The 25546-nt window shown below is 41.9% G+C and overlaps 1 protein-coding gene across 1 annotated transcript in view; it reads left to right on the top strand.

Annotated features, from left to right (window-relative positions):
- Window positions 1–25546, top strand: part of KDM3B (lysine demethylase 3B) — a 67410-nt gene that overhangs the window by 34101 nt on the left and 7763 nt on the right. Inside the window, exons 9-23 of the mRNA XM_028493443.2 lie at window positions 350–551; window positions 4002–4216; window positions 4993–5145; window positions 13301–13408; window positions 14586–14713; window positions 15798–16077; window positions 16821–17077; window positions 19929–20195; window positions 21007–21178; window positions 21576–21666; window positions 21810–21940; window positions 22882–23001; window positions 24006–24145; window positions 24426–24602; window positions 25446–25545. Coding sequence (XP_028349244.1) covers window positions 350–551; window positions 4002–4216; window positions 4993–5145; window positions 13301–13408; window positions 14586–14713; window positions 15798–16077; window positions 16821–17077; window positions 19929–20195; window positions 21007–21178; window positions 21576–21666; window positions 21810–21940; window positions 22882–23001; window positions 24006–24145; window positions 24426–24602; window positions 25446–25545 — 2541 coding nt within the window. The remainder of the gene's footprint in view (window positions 1–349; window positions 552–4001; window positions 4217–4992; window positions 5146–13300; window positions 13409–14585; window positions 14714–15797; window positions 16078–16820; window positions 17078–19928; window positions 20196–21006; window positions 21179–21575; window positions 21667–21809; window positions 21941–22881; window positions 23002–24005; window positions 24146–24425; window positions 24603–25445; window position 25546) is intronic.

The raw sequence follows: 25546 nt of genomic DNA on the forward strand, positions 1-25546 counted from the left end.
TTTGGTATCCCATGGGAGCCCCAAGAGTTCTTGATTAGTAGAACAGTCATATCCTGAGGGGCTAGTGGCAAGAGGCTTCTGCCGTCTTGAGTTTTCCTCACCCATGCTCAGAGTTGTTTTGTTGTCATGGGGTACTTCCCACAAATTCCCCATGGTCTTTAGCTCTTAGTTGAAGCCTTTGTTCCCTGTGCTCCGTTTCTGTCAAGGAAGGACCTGATGGGCTCATGCCCATTCAGTGCAAGGACGAGTGACTCAGGTCAGGACAAGTGACTGTCCCTAGGAGGATTATGTTATTGAGTCTCATTTAAACCTTTCATGACCAACCATTTCTCCCCCTCCTGTGCCACAGTTGGCCAATCAGTGCTGAAAGATGTGAGCAAAGTGAAGAAGCTGAAGCAGTCCGGAGAGCCCTTCCTGCAGGATGGGTCGTGCATCAATGTAGCCCCTCATCTGCACAAGTGTCGTGAGTGCCGCCTGGAGCGGTATCGGAAGTTTAAGGAACAAGAGCAAGATGATTCCACTGTGGCTTGCCGCTTCTTTCACTTCCGGAGGTACCCAGACTCCTCTCTTCATCTCCTTCCCAGTTTCGTTAGTGACACTTAACTTCCACTCTTTCTCTGAATCGGTAAACATATCTCATCATCTTTTTATTGTTTTCCTAAATTACATTGCTCTCAGAGTCTGTGCCATCTCACCAGTCTGTTCTGCCATCCCATTAGTGGCCACTTAGTTGTTTGGGTTGTGAAATGATATGTGACTTTGTCCTTAGAGAATTGAAATTGAACAATCTCACCTGTTGCCCCCTGACCTGTGTTGAGTTATTCCTAACTTGGGTTCCATTTGAAACTAGTGGTGTGAGCAGAAGGATGCCATCTTGTGTCATAGATCTGCCTGACCACTTACTCCTCTTCAGTGCTAGAGTAACTTGAGTCCGCTAGGGAGAAGGGGAAGTAAGATTAGGAGATAATGTGAAATAGAGATAACTGTTGAAAATCCTAGGAATATCCCTTGCTTTTACAAAACAACAGCTATTTAGTCACTTTTCTTCTGCTTGATAAACTTAGAAGAGGAATTTCTTCTAAGCAATCATTCAAGTGTCCTTAGTTTTTTAAATAAAGAAATCCAGGTGGTTTATCCATGTGGCATGGATTCACTTATTCAGCAAATATTTATTGAGCGCTTAATGTGTGCCAGCCATTGTTGTGGGCATTGAGGATTAAACAGCACATAAAAGCATCAAATTCCTGCCCTCAGGAGGCTTGTTGGGGATGCAGAGAGTAAATAAGGAAAAAAAGGTTAAATATATAGTATGTCAGTCTGTAATAACTGTGAGGAAGAAAAAGGAAGGAAAGAGGATTGAAGTGTGGGGAGGCTAGAGAGGCTACAGTTTATTTTTATTTATTTATTTATTTTTATATCTTTATTGGAGGAGGCTACAGTTAAATAGGATGGCGTGATGGGGGAATTCCCTGGCAGTCCAGTGGTTAGGACTCCACGCTTCCACTGCAGGGAGCACAGGTTCAATCCCTGGCTGGGGAACTAAGATCCCACATGCCACGTGGCAAGGCCAAAAAAAAAAAAGGATGACTTGAGAAAGTGAGTTTTGAGTAAAGACCTGAAGGAGGTGAGGGGAGTGAGCCATGCGTTTTTCTGGGAGACAAGTATTCGAGATAGAGGGCACAGCAACAGCAACTGTCTTGAGGCTGGAATATTTCTAGTGTGTTCATGGAGCTAGAGTGGGTAAAAGAGGGTAAGCAAGGAGGGGAAAAGAGTGAAGTCAAAGAGTTAATGATAGGTCCAAAGAGTAGATTATATTGAGGCAAAAGCAGGGAGAAATTAGAATATTGGAATTATCCAGGTGAGAAATGATGGTGGCTTAGTGTAGGGAGGTATTAATAGAGGTGATGAGAAGTGGTTAAATTAAGGATATATTTTGAAGGTAGAGCCACATGCTTTTCTGATGGATTGCATGTGGGATATGAAAGAAAGGAGTCAAAGATGATTTTACGGCTTCTGGCCTGAAAACTGGAAGAATGGAATTGCCATTTACTGGTAAGGTGATTTCTTAGGAAAAAGTGGGTTTAAGGAGGAAAATGGGGAGTTTTAATTAGTTAATTTATTAATTTATTTTTTATTTTTATTTATTTATTTTGGGTTGTGTTGGGTCTTTGTTGCGGTGTGCGGGCTTCTCATTGTGGTGGCTTCTTTTATTGTGGAGCATGGGCTGTAGGTGCACGGGCTTCAGTAGGTGCAGCACGCAGCTTCAGTAGTTGTGGTGCGTGGGCTCAGTAGTTGTGGCTCACGGGCTTAGTTGCTCCACAGCATGTGAGGTCTGCCTGGACCAGGGATCGAACCCATGTCCCCTGCATTGGCAGGAGGATTCTTAACCACTGTGCCACCAAGGAAGTGCAGGAGTTTTAATTTAGATATGTTAAATTAGAGATTCCTATTCGATTTCCAAGTAGAGATGTTGAAAGGGCAGCTGGGGAATTCCCTGGTGTTCCCATGGTTAGGACTCTGCCTTCTCATTACCAAGGGCCTGGGTTCAATCCCTGGTCAGGGAAATAAGATCCCACAAGCTGCATGGTGTGCCCCCCAAAAAAAAGAAGAAAGAAAAGAAAGAAAGAGCAGCTGGATATACAACTCTAGAGTTGAGGGAAGAAGTCCAAGCTGGAGATAAAAATGTGGATGTCACTGGGTATTTAAAGCTGTGAGTCTAACTGAGATCACTTAAGGAGTCAAAGTCTAGGCAGAGAAGAGGAGTAGTCCAAGGACTGAGTTCTGAAGCTCTCCAGCATTTAGAGATGGGAAAGATGAGGAGGAACTAGTAAAGGAGGCTGAGAAAGAACAGCCAGTGAGGTATCCTGGAAGACAACTGAAGAAAGTGTTTCTGGGAAGGAATTATGAACTCCGGCAAATGTTGGTGATTGGGTGGGGTCAGTTAAGGACTGAAAATGACCATTGGATTTAACAAGGGGGAATGACCTTGTCAAAAACAGTTTTGGGACTTCCCTGGCGGTCCAGTGGTTAAGACTCCACACTTCCACTGCAGCGGGCGCCGGTTCGATCCCTGATTAGGGAACTAAGATCCCACATGCCGCGTGGCATGGCAAAAAAAAAAACAAAACCAATTTTGGTAGATTGGTGGGAGAAAGCCTGAATGATGTGGATTAAGAGAAAATAAAAGGAAAAGGAACTGGTGACTGTCAATATAGACAACTCTTTTAAGAAACTGCTCTTACAAACTGATAAATGGAGGAGGTGGGTGTGGGATCAAGGGGATTTTTGAGATAGCACGTTCAAATACTGACAAGAGTGATTCAGTAGAGAGGAAAACAGATGATGTAGAAGAGAGAATTCATGGAGGGATGCCTATGCAAGAGGATAGGATGTAGAACATAGGTGGAGAGGTTGGTCTTAACTGGTACCTAGTTCATCCATAGTAGCAGAAGATGAAATGGAGTACATGGGGCCAGTGACAGGAATGTGTGGTAGTGTGGTGGTGGGAGCTTGTGGGAATTCTCTTCTGGCTCCTTGCAGAATTTTTTCAGTGAAATACTTAGCAAGGTCCTTGTGGGGAAAGTAATACCGGAGGTTTGAAAAGAAAGGAGAAGGTATTAAACAGGCATCTAGGAGAGGGAGCACACTAGGAAACTGTATTGTGGCTGCTAGGCAATATTAAGGGTTCACATGAGTAGACATGAATTTCAAGTGTGACAGTGAGCATAGCTCTGTATTTTTCTCTGGTCACATTCAGTGGTGTGGGTGCTGGTGTGGAACAGGTGGTTGGAGAAACTGGTGGACATTTCTGGGGACCTACTAGGTGTTAACAAGCCTTTCTATTAGTGCATACTGTGTTGGTCTAATACAGTGAAATTTCTTAGTCTGATTCCTGTTATGTCTCATTTAATTTCTTTTAGGTCCTAGGATTTTAAGTGTGTGTTGGTTTGCATGGTTGCTGCTATTTACTATGTATTTGACTGTGTACCTTCCTGTCTCAGGTTGATCTTCACTCGAAAGGGGGTACTCCGAGTGGAGGGGTTTCTGAGTCCCCAGCAAAGTGACCCTGATGCCATGAACCTGTGGATTCCCTCTTCCTCCCTAGCAGAAGGAATAGACCTAGAAACCTCAAAATACATTCTTGCCAACGTTGGAGACCAGTTCTGCCAGCTTGTGATGTCTGAGAAGGAGGCCATGATGATGGTCGAGCCACACCGTAAGGCACCCTCTTGCTTGTCTTCCAGTCAGTTCTAGTTGGAAACTCATTTTCTTTTGCTTAAAGGGAGGTGTGGAAGGAGTGGCAGGTGGCATTTTCTATGGATGAATTAAGACCGATAAAACTTCTCTTTGTAGTAAACTAAATAGCTGAAGCCACACCTGTATCCAGCAGTCCTCATTCTTTTAGTCTTTGGCCGTTAACAAACTAAAAATTCCTTCCCTGTTTGTCTTTCATTGTTGTAGCACAGTTGCCATAATTTGCATTTTTATCCCTGTTTGGGTTTGATTCACGCTAAATATTTTCAGTTTGCTTTGAACTAATTTGTGTTAGTAAGTGATACTTGATGGTTTGTGAATAGATGAAGTGCTACTGGTTGTTGTGTTTCATACCTAGAACCCACATTATTCAGACATTTATGATATTTCCATGTCTATGAGATACTGTACCCTATTTCTAGACCAAGGAATATTGTACTATGAAATTATGCCCTACACTTTAAGAGAAGGATCCTCTTGTTTCAAAATTCCCCAAATTGAAAATTTTATATTATCTTAAATGACAACATGTGGCATTCATTCTCATTGACACTTGTTCAGAAATATTAGAAATTCCATGTATTTTGTTTCTCTTACAATTATAGAAATACAGACTTCATGAACCTTTGAGTTTAATTGCTAGACAAAACACTTGAGTAGAAATCAGTGGGTCTGGGATCTTTTGCTGTTGCTCAGGATGGTCAGCGCCAACAGTATTCCTTTTCCTTTTTCCACCAGAGAAAGTGGCATGGAAGCGAGCAGTGCGTGGTGTACGGGAGATGTGTGATGTATGTGAAACAACTCTCTTCAACATCCACTGGGTTTGTCGCAAATGCGGATTTGGGGTCTGCCTTGACTGTTACAGGCTCAGGAAAAGCCGACCACGCAGTGGTGAGCAAATATTGTCCTGTGTAGTTCTAAAGGTAAAATGTCAGTGGAGGTGTGGACTTGGAAATTGAAGCAGAAATGGGTTTGCGCCTCCTCTTTAGCTGTTTAGCTTCATTTATGTTTTGTCATATTGTGAGGTCTTAAAATTGCCAATACTCCAGCCTAACTGGGAAGGTTAAAACAAGCCAAGAAGAGTAAATCTTCATCTTCCCTGGTTTTGTTTTTTTAAATAACATCTTTTTTTGAGATATGATTCATATGCTGTAAAATTCACCCTTTTAAAGTGTACAGTTCAAAGGTTTTTAGTATATTCTCAAGGTTATATAGTCATCACCATAGTATAGTATATTCTCAAGGTTATATAGTAATTTCGTTTTCACTGCTCCAAAAAGAAACTTCACACCCATTAGCAGTCACTCCCCATTCCTACCCCTCCTTAGGTCTTGGTAACCACTAATCTACTTACTGTCTATATAGATTTGCCTATTCTGTACATGTCATATAAATGGAATCATACAATATTTGGCCTTCTGTGACTGGCCTCTTTCACTTAGCATACTGTTTCAAAGTTTCATCCATGTTATAGCACCTAATTCATTCCTTTGTATTACCAGGTAATATTCCATTGTATGATATACTGCATTTTCTTCATCCATTCATCAGTCGATGGACATTTAGGTTGTTTCTACTTTGGGCTGTTATGAATAATGCCATTAGGAACATTTGTGTACAAGTTTTTGTGTGAACATATGTTTTCTTTTTTTTTGAGGATGTACCTAGTAGTGGAACTGATGGGGCATATGGCAGTTCTATTTTTAACCCTTTCAGAAACTGCCAAACTGTATTCCAAAGTAGCTGCACCATTTTATAATTCCACCAGCAATGTATGAGGATTCCAATTTTTCCACATCCTTGTCAACACTTGTTATTAAATGTCTTTAATTGTAGCCATCATAGTGGCTATGAAGTAGTATATCATTGTTTGTGTTTTTAATAAATTTATTTATTTATTTATTTATTTATTTATTTATTTATTCTTCATTGCTGCACACGGGCTTTCTCTAGTTGCGGCGAGTGGGGGCTACTCTTTGTTGTGGTGCGCGGGCTTCTCATTGTGGTGGCTTCTCTTGTTGCGGAGCATGGGCTCTAGGCGCGCAGGCTTCAGTAGTTGTGGAGCGAGCGCTTCAGTAGTTATGGCTCGTGGGCTCTGGAGCACAGGCTCAGTAATTGCAGCGCACAGGCTTAGTTGCTCCATGGCATGTGGAATCTTCCCGGACCAGGGCTTGAACCCATGTCCCCTGCATTGGCAGGCGGATTCTTAACCGCTGCACCACCAGGGAAGTCCCTCATTGTGTGGTTTTGACTTGCATTTCCCAGATGACTACTGATGTTGAGCATCTTTTCATATGCTTATTGGCCCTATGTTTATCTTCTTTGGAAAAATGTCTATTCAAATCCTTTGCTTCACTTTGTTTTTGCTTTACCTTATTGCCCACCAAGAATCCTCCTTGGCCCTTGACTTCCTCATTCTTCCCTCTTCTAAGATACAGTGTAACCATTGTAACAGTGGTTTTAGAGCTTAGGCTACTGGGATCTGAATCCTACTTGCACACGTATACCGACTGTGGTATCTTGGGCTAGCTACTTAACCCCTCAGAACCTCAGTTTCCTTGTCTATAAAACAAAGATAATATGAGTATGTCCCTCACAGCATTGTTTTGAGGATTAAATGAGATGACGTATGTAAAGTAGTTAACACAGGGCCTGACATCTACTAGGTTCTACATGTTAATGGAGCTAAGATCTTCCATTTTTGCCCATGAAAGATAAACTTCTGCACAAATTGCCCTCCTGCCATAAACAACAAGAAAACCAGACAAAATATATGAAACCACAATTTCAAGTATTAGACAATAGGCAGTTTGAGTCTGTGTTCCCTAAGAAAAGGGGAGAAACAAGGTGAATCTTACAGTTGCCCCAGTTTACTGTTTGGAGGCAGTTTCCATCCTGTACCACAGGGAAAGGCAACTAAAATAGAGTTTGGCAATCTCATGAGTTGAGACAGAGATCAGAATCTGTGAAGAGTAAGGTAGTGTGCTGAAGAGGTTACAGCTACACAGAGAGAACACCAGAGATCTGCGGAGAAATCGTCTAAATTTTTTTTGTCTTATAGTGATCTGCACATGCATAAGGTGAAACTTTCCTCAAGGCAATCAACTGAGTAGTAGACAGAACTGACAGTTTGTATTCCCACCAGCCAGAGTGGAGAGACACTGGATAGAGTTCAAAAGAGTCACACCCTTAGTAGTAAGACTAATGTTGTCCCAGAATACAGGCTGCTCTGGAGCTGCCATAATGAAGTGTAAAGCAAGCCTTGGAAGGATCAAATTCATCTACAAGTTACTTAGTTATATGCCACAATAAAACCAAACATTCTTTAAAGGATTACAACAAAATCCAGTACTCTGAACATAAAACTCACAAAGCTTTGCATTCAGTGAAGAATGATCAGGTATACAGAAAAGCAGAATAATATGACCAATAATCTGGAAAAAAGAAAAAAAAAACGATCTGTAGAACAAATCCAGAAATGACAGTAGTGATGGAATTATTGTACAAGGACCTAAAACAGCTATTATAAAACTTTTAAGTATGCTGGGACATAAAGGAAAACACAATGAGAAAAACAGAAGACATGTAAAAGACCCAAATGAAACTTCTTGAGATGAAAAATATCTCCCCCCCAAAATTACACTAGGTGGCAGATTAGATACTGTAGAAGAAACAGTGAGCTTGAAGACAGCAATAGAAACTATAAAAACTAAGCACAGGGCTTCGCTGGTGGCGCAGTGGTTGAGAGTCCGCCTGCCGATGCAGGGGATACGGATTCATGCCCCGGTCCGGGAAGATCCCACATGCCGCGGAGCGGCTGGGCCCGTGAGCCATGGCCGCTGGGCCTGCGCCTCCGGAGCCTGTGCTCCGCAACAGGAGAGGCCACAACAGTGAGAGGCCCACGTACCGCAAAAAAAAAAACAAAAACAAAAACTAAGCACAGAGAGAAGAAAGAAATTTATAAGTTGCAGAGTGGCTTGTAACTACAGGATATATTGAGCAGTCTCCAAAACTTATAAATGGAGTTCCAGAAAGAGAAAGGGCAGGAGGGCAGAGACAGAAAAAATATTTGAACAAATAAAGCCAAAAATTTTCCAAATTTGATGAAAAAGCTATAACACCACAAATCCAACAATAATCCTCAAACAGAAAATACGTTAAGAAAACCACACCGAGGCTTCCCTGGTGGCGCAGTGGTTAAGAATCTCCTGGTAATGCAGGGGACATGGGTTTGAGCCCTGGTCCGGGAAGATCCCACATGCCACGGAGCAACTAAGCCCGTGCGCCACAACTACTGATCCTGTGCTCTAGAGCCCACGAGCCACAACTACTGAGCCCGCGTGCCACAACTACTGAAGCCCGCACGCCTAGAGCCCGTGCTCCACAACAAGAGAAGCCACCACAATGAGAAGCCCGTGCGCTGCAACGAAGAGTAGCCCCCATTCGCCGCAACTAGAGAAAGCCCCGCGCAGCAACAAGGACCCAACGTAGCCAAAAATAAATAGACAGACAGATAGATAGATAGATAGATAGATAGATAGATAAATTTCTTCAAAAAAAAAAAAGAAAAGAAAACCACACCAGGGGCTTCCCTGGTGGCGCAATGGTTAAGAATCCGCCTGCCAATGCAGGGAACACGGGTTTGAGCCCTGGTCCGGGAAGATCCCACATGCCGTGGAGCAACTATGCCCGTGCGCCACAGCTTTCAAGCCTGTGCTCTAGAGCCCGCGAGCTACAACTACTGAGTCCATGCGCCACAACTACTGAAGCCTGTGCGCCTAGAGCCCGTGCTCTGCAACAAGCAAAGCCACCATAATGAGAAGCCTGCACACTGCAATGAAGAGTAGCCCCCGCTCACCACAACTAGAGAAAGCCTGTGCACGGTAACGAAGACCCAACGCAGGCAAAAATAAATAAAAATAATAAATAAATTAAAAGAAAACCACACCAAAGCACATCATAATCACTTACCGAAAAACAGTGATAAAGAGAAAAGCTGAAAAGCACCAGATGAAAAAAAGCACATTATGTAACAAAGATAAGAATGATAGCTAACTTGTCAGAAACCTGTACGCCAGAGACAATGGAATGGTATTTTAAGGTGCTGAAAACAAGTCTATTAACCTAGAATTCATACCAGTGAAAATATCTTTCAAGAGTGAAATAGTTTTTCAGACATGGAAAAAGTGATAGAATTCATCTCCAGCAGATCCATGCTACAAAGTTAAAGGTAGTTACTCAGGCAGAAGAAAATGATACAATGTGGAAATTTGGATTTACACAAAGGAGTGAAGAATATCCTATGTGGTAAATATGCAGGTACATATAAAAGACTATTTTTCTTATTCTTAATCTTTTAAAAAGATAATTGTTTAAAGCAAAAGTAGTAACAGTGTATTGTGAGGTTTATAATTTAAGTAAAACTAAAATATGTATGGGGGCTTCCCTGGTGGCACAGTGGTTGAGAATCTGCCTGCTAATGCAGGGGACACGGGTTTGAGCCCTGGTCTGGGAGGATCCCACATGCCGCAGAGCGGCTGGGCCCGTGAGCCACAGGTGCTGAGCCTGCACGTCTGGAGCCTGTGCTCCGCAACAAGAGAGGCCATGATAGTGAGAGGCCCACGCACTGCGATGAAGAGTGGCCCCCGCTTGCCACAACTAGAGAAAGCCCTCGCACAGAAACGAAGACCCAACACAGCAAAAATAAATAAATTAATTAACTCCTACCCCCAACATCTAAAAAAAAAAAAAACCTAAAATATGTAATAACAGCACAAAGGAAAGGAGGGGAAAATGGAAGTATTGTTTTATAAGGGTCTTAACACTGTGAAGTGTTACAGCATTTGAAGATAGACTGTGATAAGTTAAAGATACTACAAACTCTAAAACAAACCAAAAAAATTAAGAGATATAGCCACTAAGCCAAAAATGGAAACAAAATCATATTATAAAAAATAATTCAAAAGGAGGAAAAATGAAATCAAAAATGGTACAAATAAACAGATATACAGTATATCTTATATTCAGATTTCTTGGAGTGGATAGCACAATTACCAAAAAAGCTTAAGAAGGTTTTTTGGGGGCATGATAAAGAAAAGTTGAAACACTGAACTAGGTATAGATAAGGACATCTTATATAATGTGAAAGACTGCATTTTTCCCCCTAAGATCAGGTACAAAGCAAGGATGTCCACTCTTCACAACTTCTATTCAACATTGAACTGGAGTTACTAGTCAGCATGAAGAAATAAAAGACAAGGAAAAGCATAATAATAATTTTTTATTTTTATTTTTTTTTGCGGTACGCGGGCCTCTCACTGTTGTGGCCTCTTCCGTTGTGGAGCACAGGCTCCAGATGCGCAGGCTCAGCGGCCACGGCTCATGGGCCTAGCCGCTCTGCGGCATGTGGGATCTTCCCGGACCCGGGCACGAACCTGTATCCCCTGCATCGGCAGGCGGACTCTCAACAACTGCGCCACCAGGGAAGCCCAATAATAATTTTTTAAAAAGGCACATAGCTTGGAAAGAAGTAAAAGGGTTTTTATTCTCAGATGACATGATCATCTATATAGAAAATCCCAAGAAATCTACAATAAAGCTACCAGAACTAATAAATGAGTTTAGCAAGATTGCAGGATACAAAGTCAACATAACAAAATTCAGTTCTATTTCTGTATGATGTCAGTGAACAATTAGGGATAGATTTAGCAAATATGTAAAAGACACATGTACTGAAGACTACAACATATTGCTAAGAGAAATTAAATGCTAAATAAATAAATGGAGAGATGTACTGTATTCACAGATAGAAGATTGAATATTAAGATGTCAGTTCTTCCAAATTGATCTATAATTAAGTGCAATTCCAATGAAAATCCCAATAGGCCTTTTTGTAGAAATTGACAAGTTGTTTCTAAAATTTATATGAAATACAAATGACCTAGAATAACCAAAATTTTGAAAAAGAAGAATGAAGTTGGAGGATTTATACTACTTCATTTTAAGACTTTGTATAAAGCTACAGTGATCAAGACACTATGGTTAGTACAACAGAACAGAGTCTAGAAGTAAACCCACTCATATACATTCAACTGATTAGCTGCAAAGGTGCCAAGGTAATTGAATGGGAAAAGGTAGGCCTTTCACAAATGGTACTGAAATAACTGTATATACATATTCAAATAATCAAATGAACTATTTTTATTCACATTATATACAAAAAATTAACTCTAGTAAATCATAGACCTAAATATAAAAGTTAAAACTCTAAAATCTCTAGAAAAAAAATAGAAGACCTTTGTGTCCTTGGGTTAGATAAATATTTCTTAGATAAGACACAAAATACAAAAGAAAAATTAATATCAAATTTGAAAACTGCTCTTCAAAAGACATTAAGTAAATGAAAAGGCAAGCCACATAGTGGGAGAAAAGATTTGCTGATCACATATTTGCTAAAGAACTTGCATCTATAATAAAGACCTCTTAAAACTCAATAACAAGGGCTTCCCTGGGCTTCCCTGGTGACGCAGCGGTTGAGAATCCGCCTGCCGATGCAGGGGACACGGATTCGTGCCCCGGTCCGGGAAGATCCCACATGCCCCAGAGCGGCTGGGCCCGTGAGCCATGGCCTCTGAGCCTGTGCGTCCGGAGCCTGCGCTCTGCAACGGGAGAGGCCACAACAGTGAGAGGCCCGCATACCGAAAAAAAAAAAAAAAGAAACTCAATAACAAGAAGACAAAAAACCCAGGTGGGTTTTTTTTACTTTTAAAATTTATTTATTTTTGGCTGCATTGGGTCTTTGTTGCTGCTCTCAGGCTTTCTTTAGCTGCGGAGAATGGGGGCTACTCTTCATTGCGGTGCGTGGGCTTCTCATTGCGGTGGCTTCTCTTGTTGCCTAGAGCACAGGCTCTAGGTACGTGGGCTTCAGTAGCTGTGGCACGCGGGCTCAGTAGTTGTGGTGCATGGGCTTAGTTGCTCTGCAGCATGTGGGATCTTCCCAGACCAGGGCTCAAACTCGTGTCCCCTGTGTTGGCAGGTGGATTCTTAACCACTGCGCCACCAGGGAATTCCCCACCAAAACCCAGTTTTTAAATGGGCAAAATATTTGAACAGATACTTCATCAAAGAAGATAGATCAATGGAAAAAAAACACATGGGAAAAAACTATCATTACTTACTAGGGAAATGCAAATTAAAACCATAATGAGAAACCACCAACCCCACTAGGATGGCTAAAATTTTTAAAACTGAGAGTACAAAAGTGCTGTCAAGGATATGGAGCAACTAAAACTTGTTAAATATTGCTGATAGTAATGCAATTTGGTACCATCACTTTGGAAAACAGTATAGCCATTTCTTTATAAATTTAGACATAAATTAGCATTCCACTTCTAGGTATTTCCAAGAGAAATGAAAATATGTTCACACAGAGGCTTGTACTTGAATGTTTGTAGCACTTTATTCATAATAGCCAATAATGGGAAACAATCCAACTATTTACCAGCTGGTAAGTGGGTAAACACAATAAGGTACATCCGTACTATGGAACAGCACTGAGACATAAAGAGATATGAATTACTGATAAATGCAACAATATGGATGAATCTCAAAATCACTGCTAAATGAAAGAAGCCCAACACAAATGACAAATGACATACTATATGTTTCCAGTGATATGAAATTCTAGAAGAAGCAAAATTTTAGTGTTAGAAAGTTGGTCATTGGTGGCCAGGGGTTGAGGAAAGGGTATTGACTGTAAAGGGCTGAAGGGAACTTTAGGAAGGGATAGAAAAGTTCTAAATCCTGAATGTAGTACTGTTTCTACAACTATATACATTTGTCTAAATTCATTGAAGTGTACACTTTAAATTGTTGAATTAATTTTATGTAAACTCTACCTCAGTGTAGCAGTATTTTTTAAAGTTAGCTGTTATCTTCTTTGACCCATGAAAAAATTGGCCTGTAAAGTCTGAAACTCTGACTTACTAAGAGAGATACATCTTGTGACCCTCATAAAATAAGTAAAGTCATTTCATTTCTGTTTCAGAGACAGAAGAGATAGGTGATGAAGAGGTTTTCTCCTGGTTGAAGTGTGCAAAGGGGCAGTCCCATGAACCAGAGAATCTCATGCCCACACAGATCATCCCTGGCACAGGTAAAGGAATTCCTTTTTTAGATTTGGTGGGGGGAAAAAAGATGTTTTTAATTGAGCTATAATTTACACACCATAATATTTGGTAAAATGGTTTATCTCAGCTTGACTCTTTTTAAGCCTCACTACATTTTCCTGAGAATTTGAATCTTCAGAAATGTTAGATTGTATGCAGCCACTGCACCCACTTTGCCTCACCTTTCTGGGTGGAGGGGTTGGTTGCTTTTCAGATGTCATTTTACATTCCTATGGTTGGCTGGACCAGAATAGAAAAAGTCAGTCCAGGAATTCCCTGGTTGGCCAGTGGTTAGGACGCTGTGCTCTCACTGCCGAGGGCCCAGGTTCAGTCCCTGGTCGGGGAACTAAGATCTCACAAGCTGTGTGGCCCAGCAAAAAAAAAAAAAAAGAAAAAGCCAGTCCCCTGGCTTCCAGAAAGACCTTTGGTTCTAGGTTTATAAAAATCCAGCTGAAGCTAATCAAAGCTCTTGAATCCATGAAGAAGGCAGCTTAACAGTAGGAATGAATGGTCATGTGGCAGCATACTTCATTGATTCCTCCAGATAGTCTGTTTCCAGCTTCCACACTTCCATTAACATACACACACTGAAGTTGGTGAATCCTCTGCCTATATTCTTCTCCACTTTGGGGAGCCACCCCCTGGATCTTTATAACCCAGTGCATCTGAGCAGAAGAGCCCCGTGAGTGCTGTGGTCAGATGCCTGCTCCCTGCTGATCTAAGCATTGGTTAAATGTTTGTGTAAAGTTTACATTGGTCTATTTTTTTTTTAGGTATAACTTACAGTAAATCTCAAGTATACAATTCAAAATGTTTACATACGCTTGAACAATAGGGAATCTACCCCTAGAGTTTCTGCTAAAGAACACCTTGTTAACGTTTACTAGAGGAGGGAGGGAGTGTAGCTTAGTGGTTCAGTGTGCACAGAACTTTAGTGCTAGATAGACCTGGGTTAAAGTCTCGGTACTATCATTTACCAACTTTATGTACTTAAGCAAATAACCTAACTTCTCTGAGTCTCAATTTCATCATCAAAAATTGAGGGTACAAGCTGCTACGTCATTGAAATGTGGTAAAGCTTGAGAGAGATAATGTAAATAAGGTCTTTAGCACAATACCTGGCACATACAATTATTCTAAGGTTAATTGTTATTTTTTTTCCAGCTCTTTACAATATTGGAGACATGGTACATGCTGCCAGGGGCAAGTGGGGAATTAAAGCAAACTGCCCTTGTATTAGCCGGCAGAACAAATCTGTGTTGAGACCTGCTGTCACTAATGGGATGTCACAGGTAAAGTGGTGTGTATAGGTACAACTGAGAGAAACTCAAGTTCTTTGTACCAGGAAGTGCCTCATTTGCACCTCTGTTGTCCCAGGCTACTGTCAGATTCCTGGGGAATTGGGATGGGGAGGCTTGTCTAGAGAGAGACCCAGAAGTTACTCAAGGGATTTAAATTCCCCCTGACTGGTATGAGTTTCTCTTCATGTGTCTTTAAAACCAATTCAGTCTTGTTTGATAAGTAGCACAAAGAGATTCTTTGCATCTTGTCAAGATTTGTACCTCAGGTTCCTTGTGTAGGTGAAGAGTACAGAAAAGGTTACTAGGAATACAGTCCTATCGGTGTGCATGGTCCCTGCCTTGTCATATTAGGTACTGAGATAAGAAATATGAATATTAGCCTGCTGATCTGGGATCATTCTACCCTGAAAGCAGTCCTAAGCCGTCACAGAGAGGCAGTGATTTTCTCATTGCTCTGTCAGAGGTGGAGGTCATTCTGGTGTGATGGTGACTATTTTGAATAAGAGGCTATTTTAAAAAAAGAAAAAAAAACCACACACACACCTCTTACATTCAGAGGGCTTTCCAGGAATGCTACACATTATCAATAAGAGGTACAGGGATTAATGCTGAGAGATCTCAAAATATCTTTTCAGTAGAATTGACATATTAGAGCAAATCATCTGGAAAATTCAATAATAGAATAATAACCATTTTATTGAGCATTTATGTGTGCCACACACTATGCTGAGCTCTTTGCATATATCAGTACTATCTCATTTAATCCTCAGAACAGCTCTATGCGGTCAAGTTCTAATCACCAATTTGCCAGTGCAGAATTTGAGCCTCAGGCATGCCAAAAAAAATGCTGTTTTATTTTCAAGTCTTGTTCACTGCTCTTTCCACAGAACCTAGCATAGTTTCTGTCACATTGTAGGACTCAACAATATATGTTAAATTAATGAATGAGTGAAATAGCAGTTTATGGGACAGTTACTTTCCCAGACCTCTTTAGTGTCAGCTGTCATTACTATTTGCATTGTATTTTTTCTACACAAGGACAACACTTTAACCATGTTGGCGTTCTGTGCTATAGCTTCCTAGCATAAACCCTAGTGCCTCTTCTGGAAATGAAACCACCTTCTCAGGTGGAGGAGGAACTGCATCGGTAACACAACCAGAGACTGACCATGTTGCCAAAGCCGACAGTACTGACATCAGATCTGACGAGCCTCTGAAAGCAGACAGTTCGGCGTCAAATAGCAATAGTGAGCTAAAAGCCATCAGGCCCCCTTGCCCTGACACAGGCCCACCTTCCTCTGCCCTGCACTGGTTGGCGGATTTAGCAACTCAGAAGGCTAAGGAAGAAACAAAAGGTGAGATTAACACAAGCCTCTGCCCTGCCTGTGGGTGGAACACTTGAGTTATTCTGGGATTCTTTAAACTCACACATTACCATCCACATTTTTGAAACATGCCACTTGCTTTCTGTGGCTGATCATGTAAAATGAGGGAATCTCTTTCCACTTCTTTCTAGAAGTGGAGCTTTTTAAAAAAGGCACATGCCTGGGTTCTACCCCAAACCTCTTTAGTCAGAATCGATATAAGATTTTTAACAAGCTTCCCAAATGGCCCTGATAGCCAGTATTACTAGCCAGGAGGGCTAGACTTGTTTTTCAGTGGGCACAAAATCACCTGGGGGATCATTAAAAATGCAGATTCCTGTGCCCCACCAGAACTATTAAGTGAAAATCTCTTGGAGTAAGACCAAGAATCTCCATTTTTAACAAGCACTCCAGGTGATTCTAATACAAGTATTCTGGGGACCCACTTGAAGAAACACTGTCTTAGAAATTGAGGGAGGCGAAAGATGGATGGGAACAAAAGGAAGTTTGAAATCCAGATCTGGAAAAGAAAGGAAGAAGTAGGAGAGCTTCTCCTTGGCCATGAGACCTGCCGTAGTCATAGCTCGTCAGGCTTGGCCCAGACAAACTGTACGTAGTTTGGGGGGCAGGGGAGGGGAAAGTCTTTCCTCTTCACCACTTGGCTGATTTTTAGGAGTCAGTTGCCTGCTGGGTATTCCTTGTGCCTAATGCTATTCCTGGTTATGTTCTTACAGAAGCAGGGTCCCTGAGGTCGGTGCTCAATAAAGAGTCTCATTCACCCTTTGGGCTGGACTCATTCAACTCCACTGCAAAGGTCTCTCCGTTGACTCCAAAGCTTTTTAACAGTCTGTTACTGGGTCCCACTGCCTCCAACAACAAAACTGAAGGCTCTAGCCTTCGAGACCTCCTCCACTCCGGGCCCGGAAAGCTTCCTCAAACCCCCTTGGACACAGGCATACCCTTCCCCCCGGTCTTCTCTACATCTTCAGCAGTAAGTGTCCTCTCTACAACTCTAGCCTTTGCTGCTTTTCCACGAAAGAACCATCAGAGATCTGATAACTGGGTTAGAGGGTATATGACTGACTTGTGTCCTCCACATTATCAGTCCAGCTGACAAGATCTTTCTTTATATTAAGTTTTGGGAATGTTTGAGATCCTTTTAAGTAGTAAACCTTTTGTGCCATGTTAGGAAGTCAGTAGAAATTGAGACTGAAGTTTTTCAATCATCAGCAGAAATCACTTTATTTTCTTGACAATAACAGACATTAAATTTTTTTTAAACGTAGGCAGTACATTCATATTGTATTCTCTTGGGTATCTAATAGACGCCTCAAACCTAACACCTCTAAAACCATACTCCTGTTCTTCTGCCTGTGAGCCTGCGTCTCCTTTATTTTTTGCTTCTCTTGGTCAGTGGCTTCCAATTGCTCGGCGAAAAATCTTGGAGTCTTTTGGGACTCCCCTCTCACATTTCGTATCTAATCTGTTAGCATAACCTTTCAGTTTGATCATCAGAATGTATTCAGAGTGCACCCATTTCTCATCAGCTCCACTGCTTCCTCTCTAGTCTGAGTCAACATCCTCTCTTGCCTGAATTTTTGTAGTAAACTCCTTACAGGTCCTCTGTATTTCTTCCCTTTCTACACAGAGCAGCTAGAGTGGTCCTTTTAAGATATGTCACATTATATCACCTCTGCCTAAAATCTTTCAAGGGCTTCCAATTTCATAATAAAAGCAGAGTCCTTTCAGTGGACTATAACGTTCCAGCCCTATCTTCCCCTCACTTCCCTGACTTCAACTACCACTCTCGCTCTTGTTCACTCTGCTCTGGCCACAACCACCTTCTTGCTGTTTCTTGAACATGGCCAGGCATGCTCTCTCTTCAGAGCCTTTGCAGTTGTCTTTTTCTCCACCAAGAACTCTTTCCCATGTCACAACATGGCCTGCTTCTTAATCAACTTCCTCTCCTCCCTCCTGAAATGTCACCTCTTCAGTAAGCCTTCTTAGATCACCCTTTTTAAAAGTCCATTCTACTCCCATCCTCCACTCATATCTGTTTCCTCTGCACTTTTTTTAAAAAATTAATTAATTTATTTATTTTTGGCTGCGTTGGGTCTTCGTTGCTGCACGCGGGCTTTCTCTAGTTGCGGCGAGTGGGGGCTACCCTTCCTTGCGGTGCGCGGGCTTCTCATTGCAGTGGCTTCTCTTGTTGCGGAGCACGGGCTCTAGGTGCGTGGGCTTCAGTAGTTGTGGCACCTGAGCTCAGTAGTTGTGGCTCACAGGCTCTAGAGCACAGGCTCAGTAGCATGGCACATGGGCTTAGTTGCTCCGTGGCATGTGGGATCTTCCCAGACCAGGGCTCGAACCCATGTTCCCTGCATTGGCAGGCAGATTCTTAAGCGGTGAGCCACCAGGGAAGCCCTGCACTTACTTTTTCCATAACACTTATTACCATCTGACATGCTGTGTTTTATTTATTTTCTGCTTCACCTCCACTTAAAGGCATTTTTGTCTGTTTTTTGTTTTTTTTTTGGTGCTGCACAGCTTTCAGGATCTTAGTTCCCCAATCAGGGATTGAACCCAGGTCCCCAGCAGTGGAAGCAGAGTCCTAATCACTAGACTGCCAGGGAATTCCCCATTTTTGTCTGTTTTATTCACTACTATATCCCTAGTGCCACAATGTTTGATACATAAGTATTTAGTAAGCATTTACTGAACTATTAAATTCAAAACGTACAAAATTTAAATTTTAAAAATACGATGAAAAGTCTCCTTCCCACTGTTGCCTCCCTTTCTGTAGGTGACCATTGTTTCATGATTGTCCTTTCAGGGATATTAAAATATGTATATAGTTCCCCCCCCTTTTTACACAGATGTTTTTATACATTGCTTTTGTATTTTCAGTTTATATATTTCAGTGATCATTTCAAACAAGTACACAAATATGTTTCTCATTCTATTTTATGACTAATGACTGAAATTTGATGAACTGTGGGTGGTTGAGCCTTGTACAATGTGGGTTATTTGTTTCTCTTTTGGATAAATGACCAAAAAAATTACTTTGAGCTCTGTCTTATTTGTACTGCTCCAACTCCCAGTTCTCCTTTTTCTTTTTAAATTTTCCCAGGATGTTATATGATTACATATACTCTGTAGAGATCATGATTAGTGATACTTCAGACATTGTGTTATCAAGTTTACAAAAGCCCTCCCCTTCCTTCACTTCTGTGACCTTAGGTATGTCACTTTCATCTCTGGGCCTGAGCTTTCCCACCAGCTGAAACAAATGAGAGATTCTTGGTAGGGGACAGATTGGGGAGTAGGAGACTGCTTTCAGAATATAGTTATCTTGGGTACTCTGGTACAACTGTTTATTGGGGTACACTCCCTGGTAAAAAAAAAAGTCACTGCCTTGATAAGTCACCTCAGTTACTTAATTGAAGTATATCCCTTGGGCATCTGGCCAAAAAAAATGTGTAACCCTCAAAATAAATGATCTTTCTCACTCAGTTACAGCATTTTGTGATCCCTGCAGTCTACGTGCATATGCTTAAAACGGGGCTGAATGCCAAAGATATTTCTTAGGTCTCAAATCTCCTGCAGTAGAGGGGACCTTTCTGTACTTTTTTTTCAAAAATATAAAGCAAAATATGAAGGCTAGGGAAATGTAAGATAGTGACTTAATAGGCTCCCCCCTCCAACTACAAAAGACTTTACAGTAACTTTTATGAAATTTAATCAGGTAGATGAGAACTCCGTGTGAATATAACTGTGAGACTGTTTTGAAATACTCTACTGATGGTGCCTCAGTCATACTAACCTGATGGGTTTGTGTCTGGCAGGGAGTGAAGAACAAGGCCAGCCTACCCAACTTCCTTGACCACATCATTGCCTCAGTGGTAGAAAATAAGAAAACCTCAGATGCTGCAAAGCGGGCCTGTAACTTGACTGATACCCAAAAGGAAGTGAAGGAGATGGTGATGGGGTTAAATGTGCTGGACCCCCATACCTCTCACTCCTGGCTCTGTGATGGAAGACTTCTGTGTCTCCATGACCCCAGCAACAAAAACAATTGGAAGATCTTCCGGGAGTGTTGGAAGCAAGGCCAGGTAAGCAAGAATAAGCAGATCCCAGGGTCGGCTGTCTGCCTGCCCACTATAGCTACCAGGATAGTTTCAATTCTCTCTGGGAGACACTTTGCCAAGGAGATTTAGACATATATTAAGTTTGTTGTAGACAGCCTTGCTACTTCGAGTTTTCTTGGATTTTTAAAAGTCAGAAGATTCCTAAAAATACATTGTGGATCTTTTTATTTCTCAGCTGTGTAGCTCTGTGTTCTTAAAAGGGCAGTTGAAATTCCTGTGAGGTTGTGATCTGGCATTAATGACACCTTTAGAGGAAAATCCGTAAGTGTGATATGGGGTGAGGCGAAAATGGGTGGAAGTGGGTGGTACTCTTCTAGGTAAATGTTTCAAGACCATACAAGTCTGTGTGATAGTGTGGTAACACTTCCTGATTTTTATACATTAGCAGGTGTGAGGGAGGTGGGGGAGGTTGTAGAATTGTCTGGATAGTTTTTCATTCGAGATGTGAGGACGTATTCTCAGAGTTTGCATTTGTCAGCTTTTCATCCTCTCACCTCAAAATAGTGGTAGATACCAGGGCAGCAGAAGTGATTTTTGTGGAATGCGCCCCCCCCCACCCCACCCCCCGCAGTGAGAATCAAGTGTAATAACAGAGTAGAAGTGTTTTCATTTTCTGTAGCTGACATTGTTGAAATCCATAGATTCTGAAACTGGGAGGGAATAATAAATCATTGTGGAGAAGAGGTTGTGCCCAGGAAACCCTCCTATTCTGTCCCTTAGCCCTGAGCTAAGTATTTCCTAAGTGGCTCTGATTGAGATACTTTTGTTTCCACAGCCAGTGCTGGTATCAGGGGTACATAAAAAACTCAAGTCTGAACTCTGGAAGCCAGAAGCCTTTAGCCAGGAATTTGGAGACCAGGATGTGGACTTGGTGAACTGCAGAAACTGTGCTATAATTTCCGATGTGAAAGTTCGGGATTTCTGGGATGGCTTCGAGATCATTTGCAGTAAGTAGCTTTGATATCTGGTTCAGTAAAAGCAGACTGCAAAGTAAGCACCTATATGCCCAGCCCTACCGCTGAAATAACAAATTACATCCTCTTAACAGGAGGAACATTCTTTCCTGGTGCCAACCAGGTAGCTCTCATGGCAATCACATGGCTCCCAGAGCATACCTGGACTTAAGCACATGATCACATGGGATGTGTGGAGCACTTTCACTTTGAGATGGAAAAATTTATCATGTACTAAAGCAGTGGCTGAGGAAAACAAAGCCCACCTTATCCATTATGGGGGTTTACAAGTCTGAAAATAAGAGTTTAGTCTTCTAAACCTTTTAGTCACTGGAGAATCAGGCAGCAGCCAACCCAGCAGATATTTGTAGGAGTGCTTTCTGTCTTCCAGAGCGATTAAGGTCAGAAGATGGGCAGCCAATGGTGCTCAAACTCAAGGACTGGCCTCCTGGGGAAGATTTTCGGGACATGATGCCAACAAGGTTAGTGAACTACAGTGAGTTGTCTTGAGAGACTTGTGCTTTACTAAAGCTGTCACAAAGTAATCACAGAAAAGTGAACTCCACCTCTTTTCCTTTTTCCCCTTTAACAAGCTAAGTCATCTGTCATGCTTTTTTTTTTATAGGTTTGAAGATCTGATGGAGAACCTTCCTCTGCCAGAATATACCAAACGAGATGGCAGACTCAATCTAGCCTCTAGGCTACCCAGCTACTTTGTAAGGCCCGATTTGGGCCCCAAGATGTACAATGCCTACGGTATGAGGGAGAGGCCATAATTGACCTTTTTGGACACTACTGTTTCCATTTCACCTATAGAGGGAGATTTGTAGTCAGGATCATGTGTAGAGATGATAGAGGGCAAAGTGACAGGCGCTGAAGAAGTTGACAGCATCCAGGATGGTTTAGAATATGTTTGCTTTTGTCATTGATTTGCATAATAGCCCTTTGGGCCCAGTACTGTGTATGTATGTATGTGTGTATATATATCCACACACACACAGTATTTAGAAAGTTTCCTCTCAAAGGTTCCATCCAAGGGACTTCCCTGGCGGTCCAGTGGTTAAGACACAGTGTTTCCGCTGCAGGGGGTGAGGGTTCTATCCCTGGTTAGGGAACTAAGATCCCACATGCCACATGACCAAAGATCCTTAGCTTTTAAGAGACTTGATAAGATAAGAGTGAAGACGTCTGAGTACCATGCTACCCAACCAGCTCTTTGTGAAGTCACAGTAATGTCCTAAATCACTGTGAAAGCCAAGCTTCATTTGAGTGTCCATAATGCCCATATCTGTTTTGCTTTTGAAGGAGAGATCATTTAGGAGGGTGGAATTGGATCAATGGCCAAAGCTAATGATAGTGTCAACTGAACTCGAAATCAGTTTTAAAACACTAGAAAATAGATGAGGAGAATTATTTATTGATAAATAGATATACGTCATTCTCCCAGTGTTACACATTTAAGAACATCTTCGAGTGTGTTTTCACTTGTAGGGTCTATATGGAATCTTCAGAACATTGCCCTTTCAGGAATTCCTCAGCAGTCCAGTGGTTAGGACTCCACGCTTTTACTGCCGAGGGCGCAGGTTCAATCCCTGGTCGGGGAAGTAAGATCCTGCAAGCCTCGTGGCGCAGCCAAAAAAAAAAAAAAACAACAGAATATTACCCTTTCACCTTGCATATCTTCCTTTTACCTTCAGGCTTGATAACAGCAGAAGACAGAAGAGTTGGCACAACAAATCTTCACTTAGATGTGTCTGATGCAGTTAATGTGATGGTGTATGTTGGGATCCCCATCGGGGAGGGTGCTCATGATGAAGGTATGATTTCTAGAACCCAGTGCTTCAGCAGGGTGAGGTTTAGCCTCAGGAGTAAAATAGTGTGTCTTTCTCCTCAGTCAGGGCCAGTGGGTTTTTCTTAAATCTCTGCCAGGCATGATGCATGGTAGGTGCCCAGACAAAGGGGTGATTGCAGCAGAGAAGAGTGGTACTTGTGTATCTTTGACCAAAGTTATTCCCTCTCTGGGAATGCTGCCCTTTAACACTGAGTATGTAGCATCACAAAGAGGAATAAAGAAGAAAGGGCAAACTGCCCTACTTGGTCCATCACCTAGTTCAGCTGTGGGGTAATAGGTGATAAAGCCAGGTCATTTGCACAGAGATGAAGCATAAAAGTGATATTTTGCTGCATTGCACTCTCTGCTATCTCAGTGTAGAATTAATGTGTGTTAATTATGGAAGTTTTAGAAAACAAAATTTTAAAGAAGAAAACTCAAAATCTCAAAGTTCAGGGATAATCAATATCATTACTTTGCTATATTTCCTGCCACACATTTGCTTTTGATGCTACACATCTGCACATCTTTCCATTAGGCTGTCATTTAAAGGGTCATAACAGACAAGGATTAGAAGCCAAGCCTCTTAACTTGCCAGAGAAGCTTTGCTCTTCATGGCCTTAAATCCACAGAATCGGAGAGTTTGAAGAGGTCTTGAGAAAGTATACAGTCCACCTACTTACAGCAGGAAATAACCTGCAATTTGAACATAAAATATGGCTACACAGTTTGAGCAGGAAATATGTTTTAAAGGAACACTATATCTCCAAAAAATGCTGAGTCTCTGTTAAGTATGGAAGATTAGGGTCGCTCTTCCCATGTGTAGGAAGCTTAGACCAATGTGAGTTTTGATTCTTTGATTCTACCTTATATCACTCCAGAGAGATAGAGAATAGTAGAGACTAAACTTGTTTGAATTGGACATTTTGCTTCACTCAGAGGTACTGAAATGGCTGGTTACATTGAAAAGTGTCACTTTGCTCTTTTCAGAGGTGCTCAAGACAATTGATGAGGGAGATGCTGATGAGGTGACAAAGCAAAGGATTCATGATGGAAAGGAGAAACCTGGTGCTTTGTGGCACATCTATGCAGCCAAGGATGCAGAGAAGATCCGGGAGCTTCTCCGAAAGGTATGTCCCTGGGTGGGCTCCCAGCTCACAGACGAAGGGTCTGGGGATGCTGAGACAGCCTGCCTAAGGTTTCTCATGTGGAGTCCCTTGGCATTAAAGACCTGTGCCCTCTGTCAAAATGCCCCATAGGGCTGAATCCACACTTAGAGAATATTGAATAAAGTAGAAACTTTGGCCCACCATTGATGTTACTGCAGCAAGTTGGATTTATCCTGTTAATAATCTTTATGTATTTATTGATTTTTCCATCTTTGGGTTTTGATCATGGTTTCATGATCAGGTTGGAGAAGAGCAAGGCCAAGAGAATCCCCCTGATCATGATCCAATTCATGACCAAAGTTGGTACTTGGACCAGACCCTACGTAAGCGACTCTATGAGGAATATGGTGTGCAAGGCTGGGCCATTGTTCAGTTCCTGGGAGATGCCGTCTTCATACCTGCTGGAGCCCCACACCAGGTATGTTCCAACTTGGGGCTAGGGCTGGCTCCACAATTCCCATAGTTTCCTTATATCTGTGTCTCTTGCTAATCTGGCAATAGGTATAAATGGCTGGGTTAGACTGATTGCTCTTCAAGTGCAACTTATTTTTTGATTTTTAATTTTCTTCCATGTAATTTTATTTTTTTTTAATTTAATTAAATTTATTTATTGGCTGCGTTGGGTTTTTGTTGCTGTGTGCGGGCTTTCTCTAGTTGTGGTGAGCGGGGCCTACTCTTCGTTGCAGTGCGTGAGTTTCTCATTGCGGCGCTTCTCTTGTTGCGGAGCACAGGCTCTAGGCACGTGGGCTTCAGTAGTTGTGGCATGCGGGCTCAGAAGTTATGGCTCACGGGCCCAGTTGTTCCACGGCATGTGAGATCCTCCCGGACCAGGGCTCGAACCCGTGTCCTCTGCATTGGCAGGTGGATTCTTAACCACTGCGCCACCAGGGAAGTCCCCCTTCCATGTAATTTTAAATGCTCATTTAAAGATTTTAAAATAAGGGAGAACTATTAAAGAAAAGGTGAGTTTCTGTTCAGCTACCTATGCCATATCCCTTTTCAGTCCCCTTGTCCTGCCTTCTCCAGAAAGTAGCCTACTGTTAACAGTTTGGTGTATTTTTTTCCAGATCCTTTTCTGTGCAAATACTAACATTTTCATCTATAAATGTATACTTATAGTCTTTCTGCGTTTGTTGTCTTTATGAAAATGGAATATCATAAGTATTTCTAAAGTGTTTTTTTAAACGATATGATGGACAGTTTCCACCTGTTGCTGACTCTCTAGTGCCTGATGTTTGCCTCTGTACTTTTCCTCTCCCAGGTGCACAATCTATACAGTTGCATAAAAGTAGCAGAAGACTTTGTATCTCCAGAGCATGTAAAGCACTGTTTCCGCCTGACTCAGGAATTCAGGCATCTCTC

This window comes from Physeter macrocephalus, chromosome 8 (assembly GCF_002837175.3).
Source record: "Physeter macrocephalus isolate SW-GA chromosome 8, ASM283717v5, whole genome shotgun sequence".
NCBI classification, from domain to species: Eukaryota; Metazoa; Chordata; class Mammalia; order Artiodactyla; family Physeteridae; genus Physeter; species Physeter macrocephalus.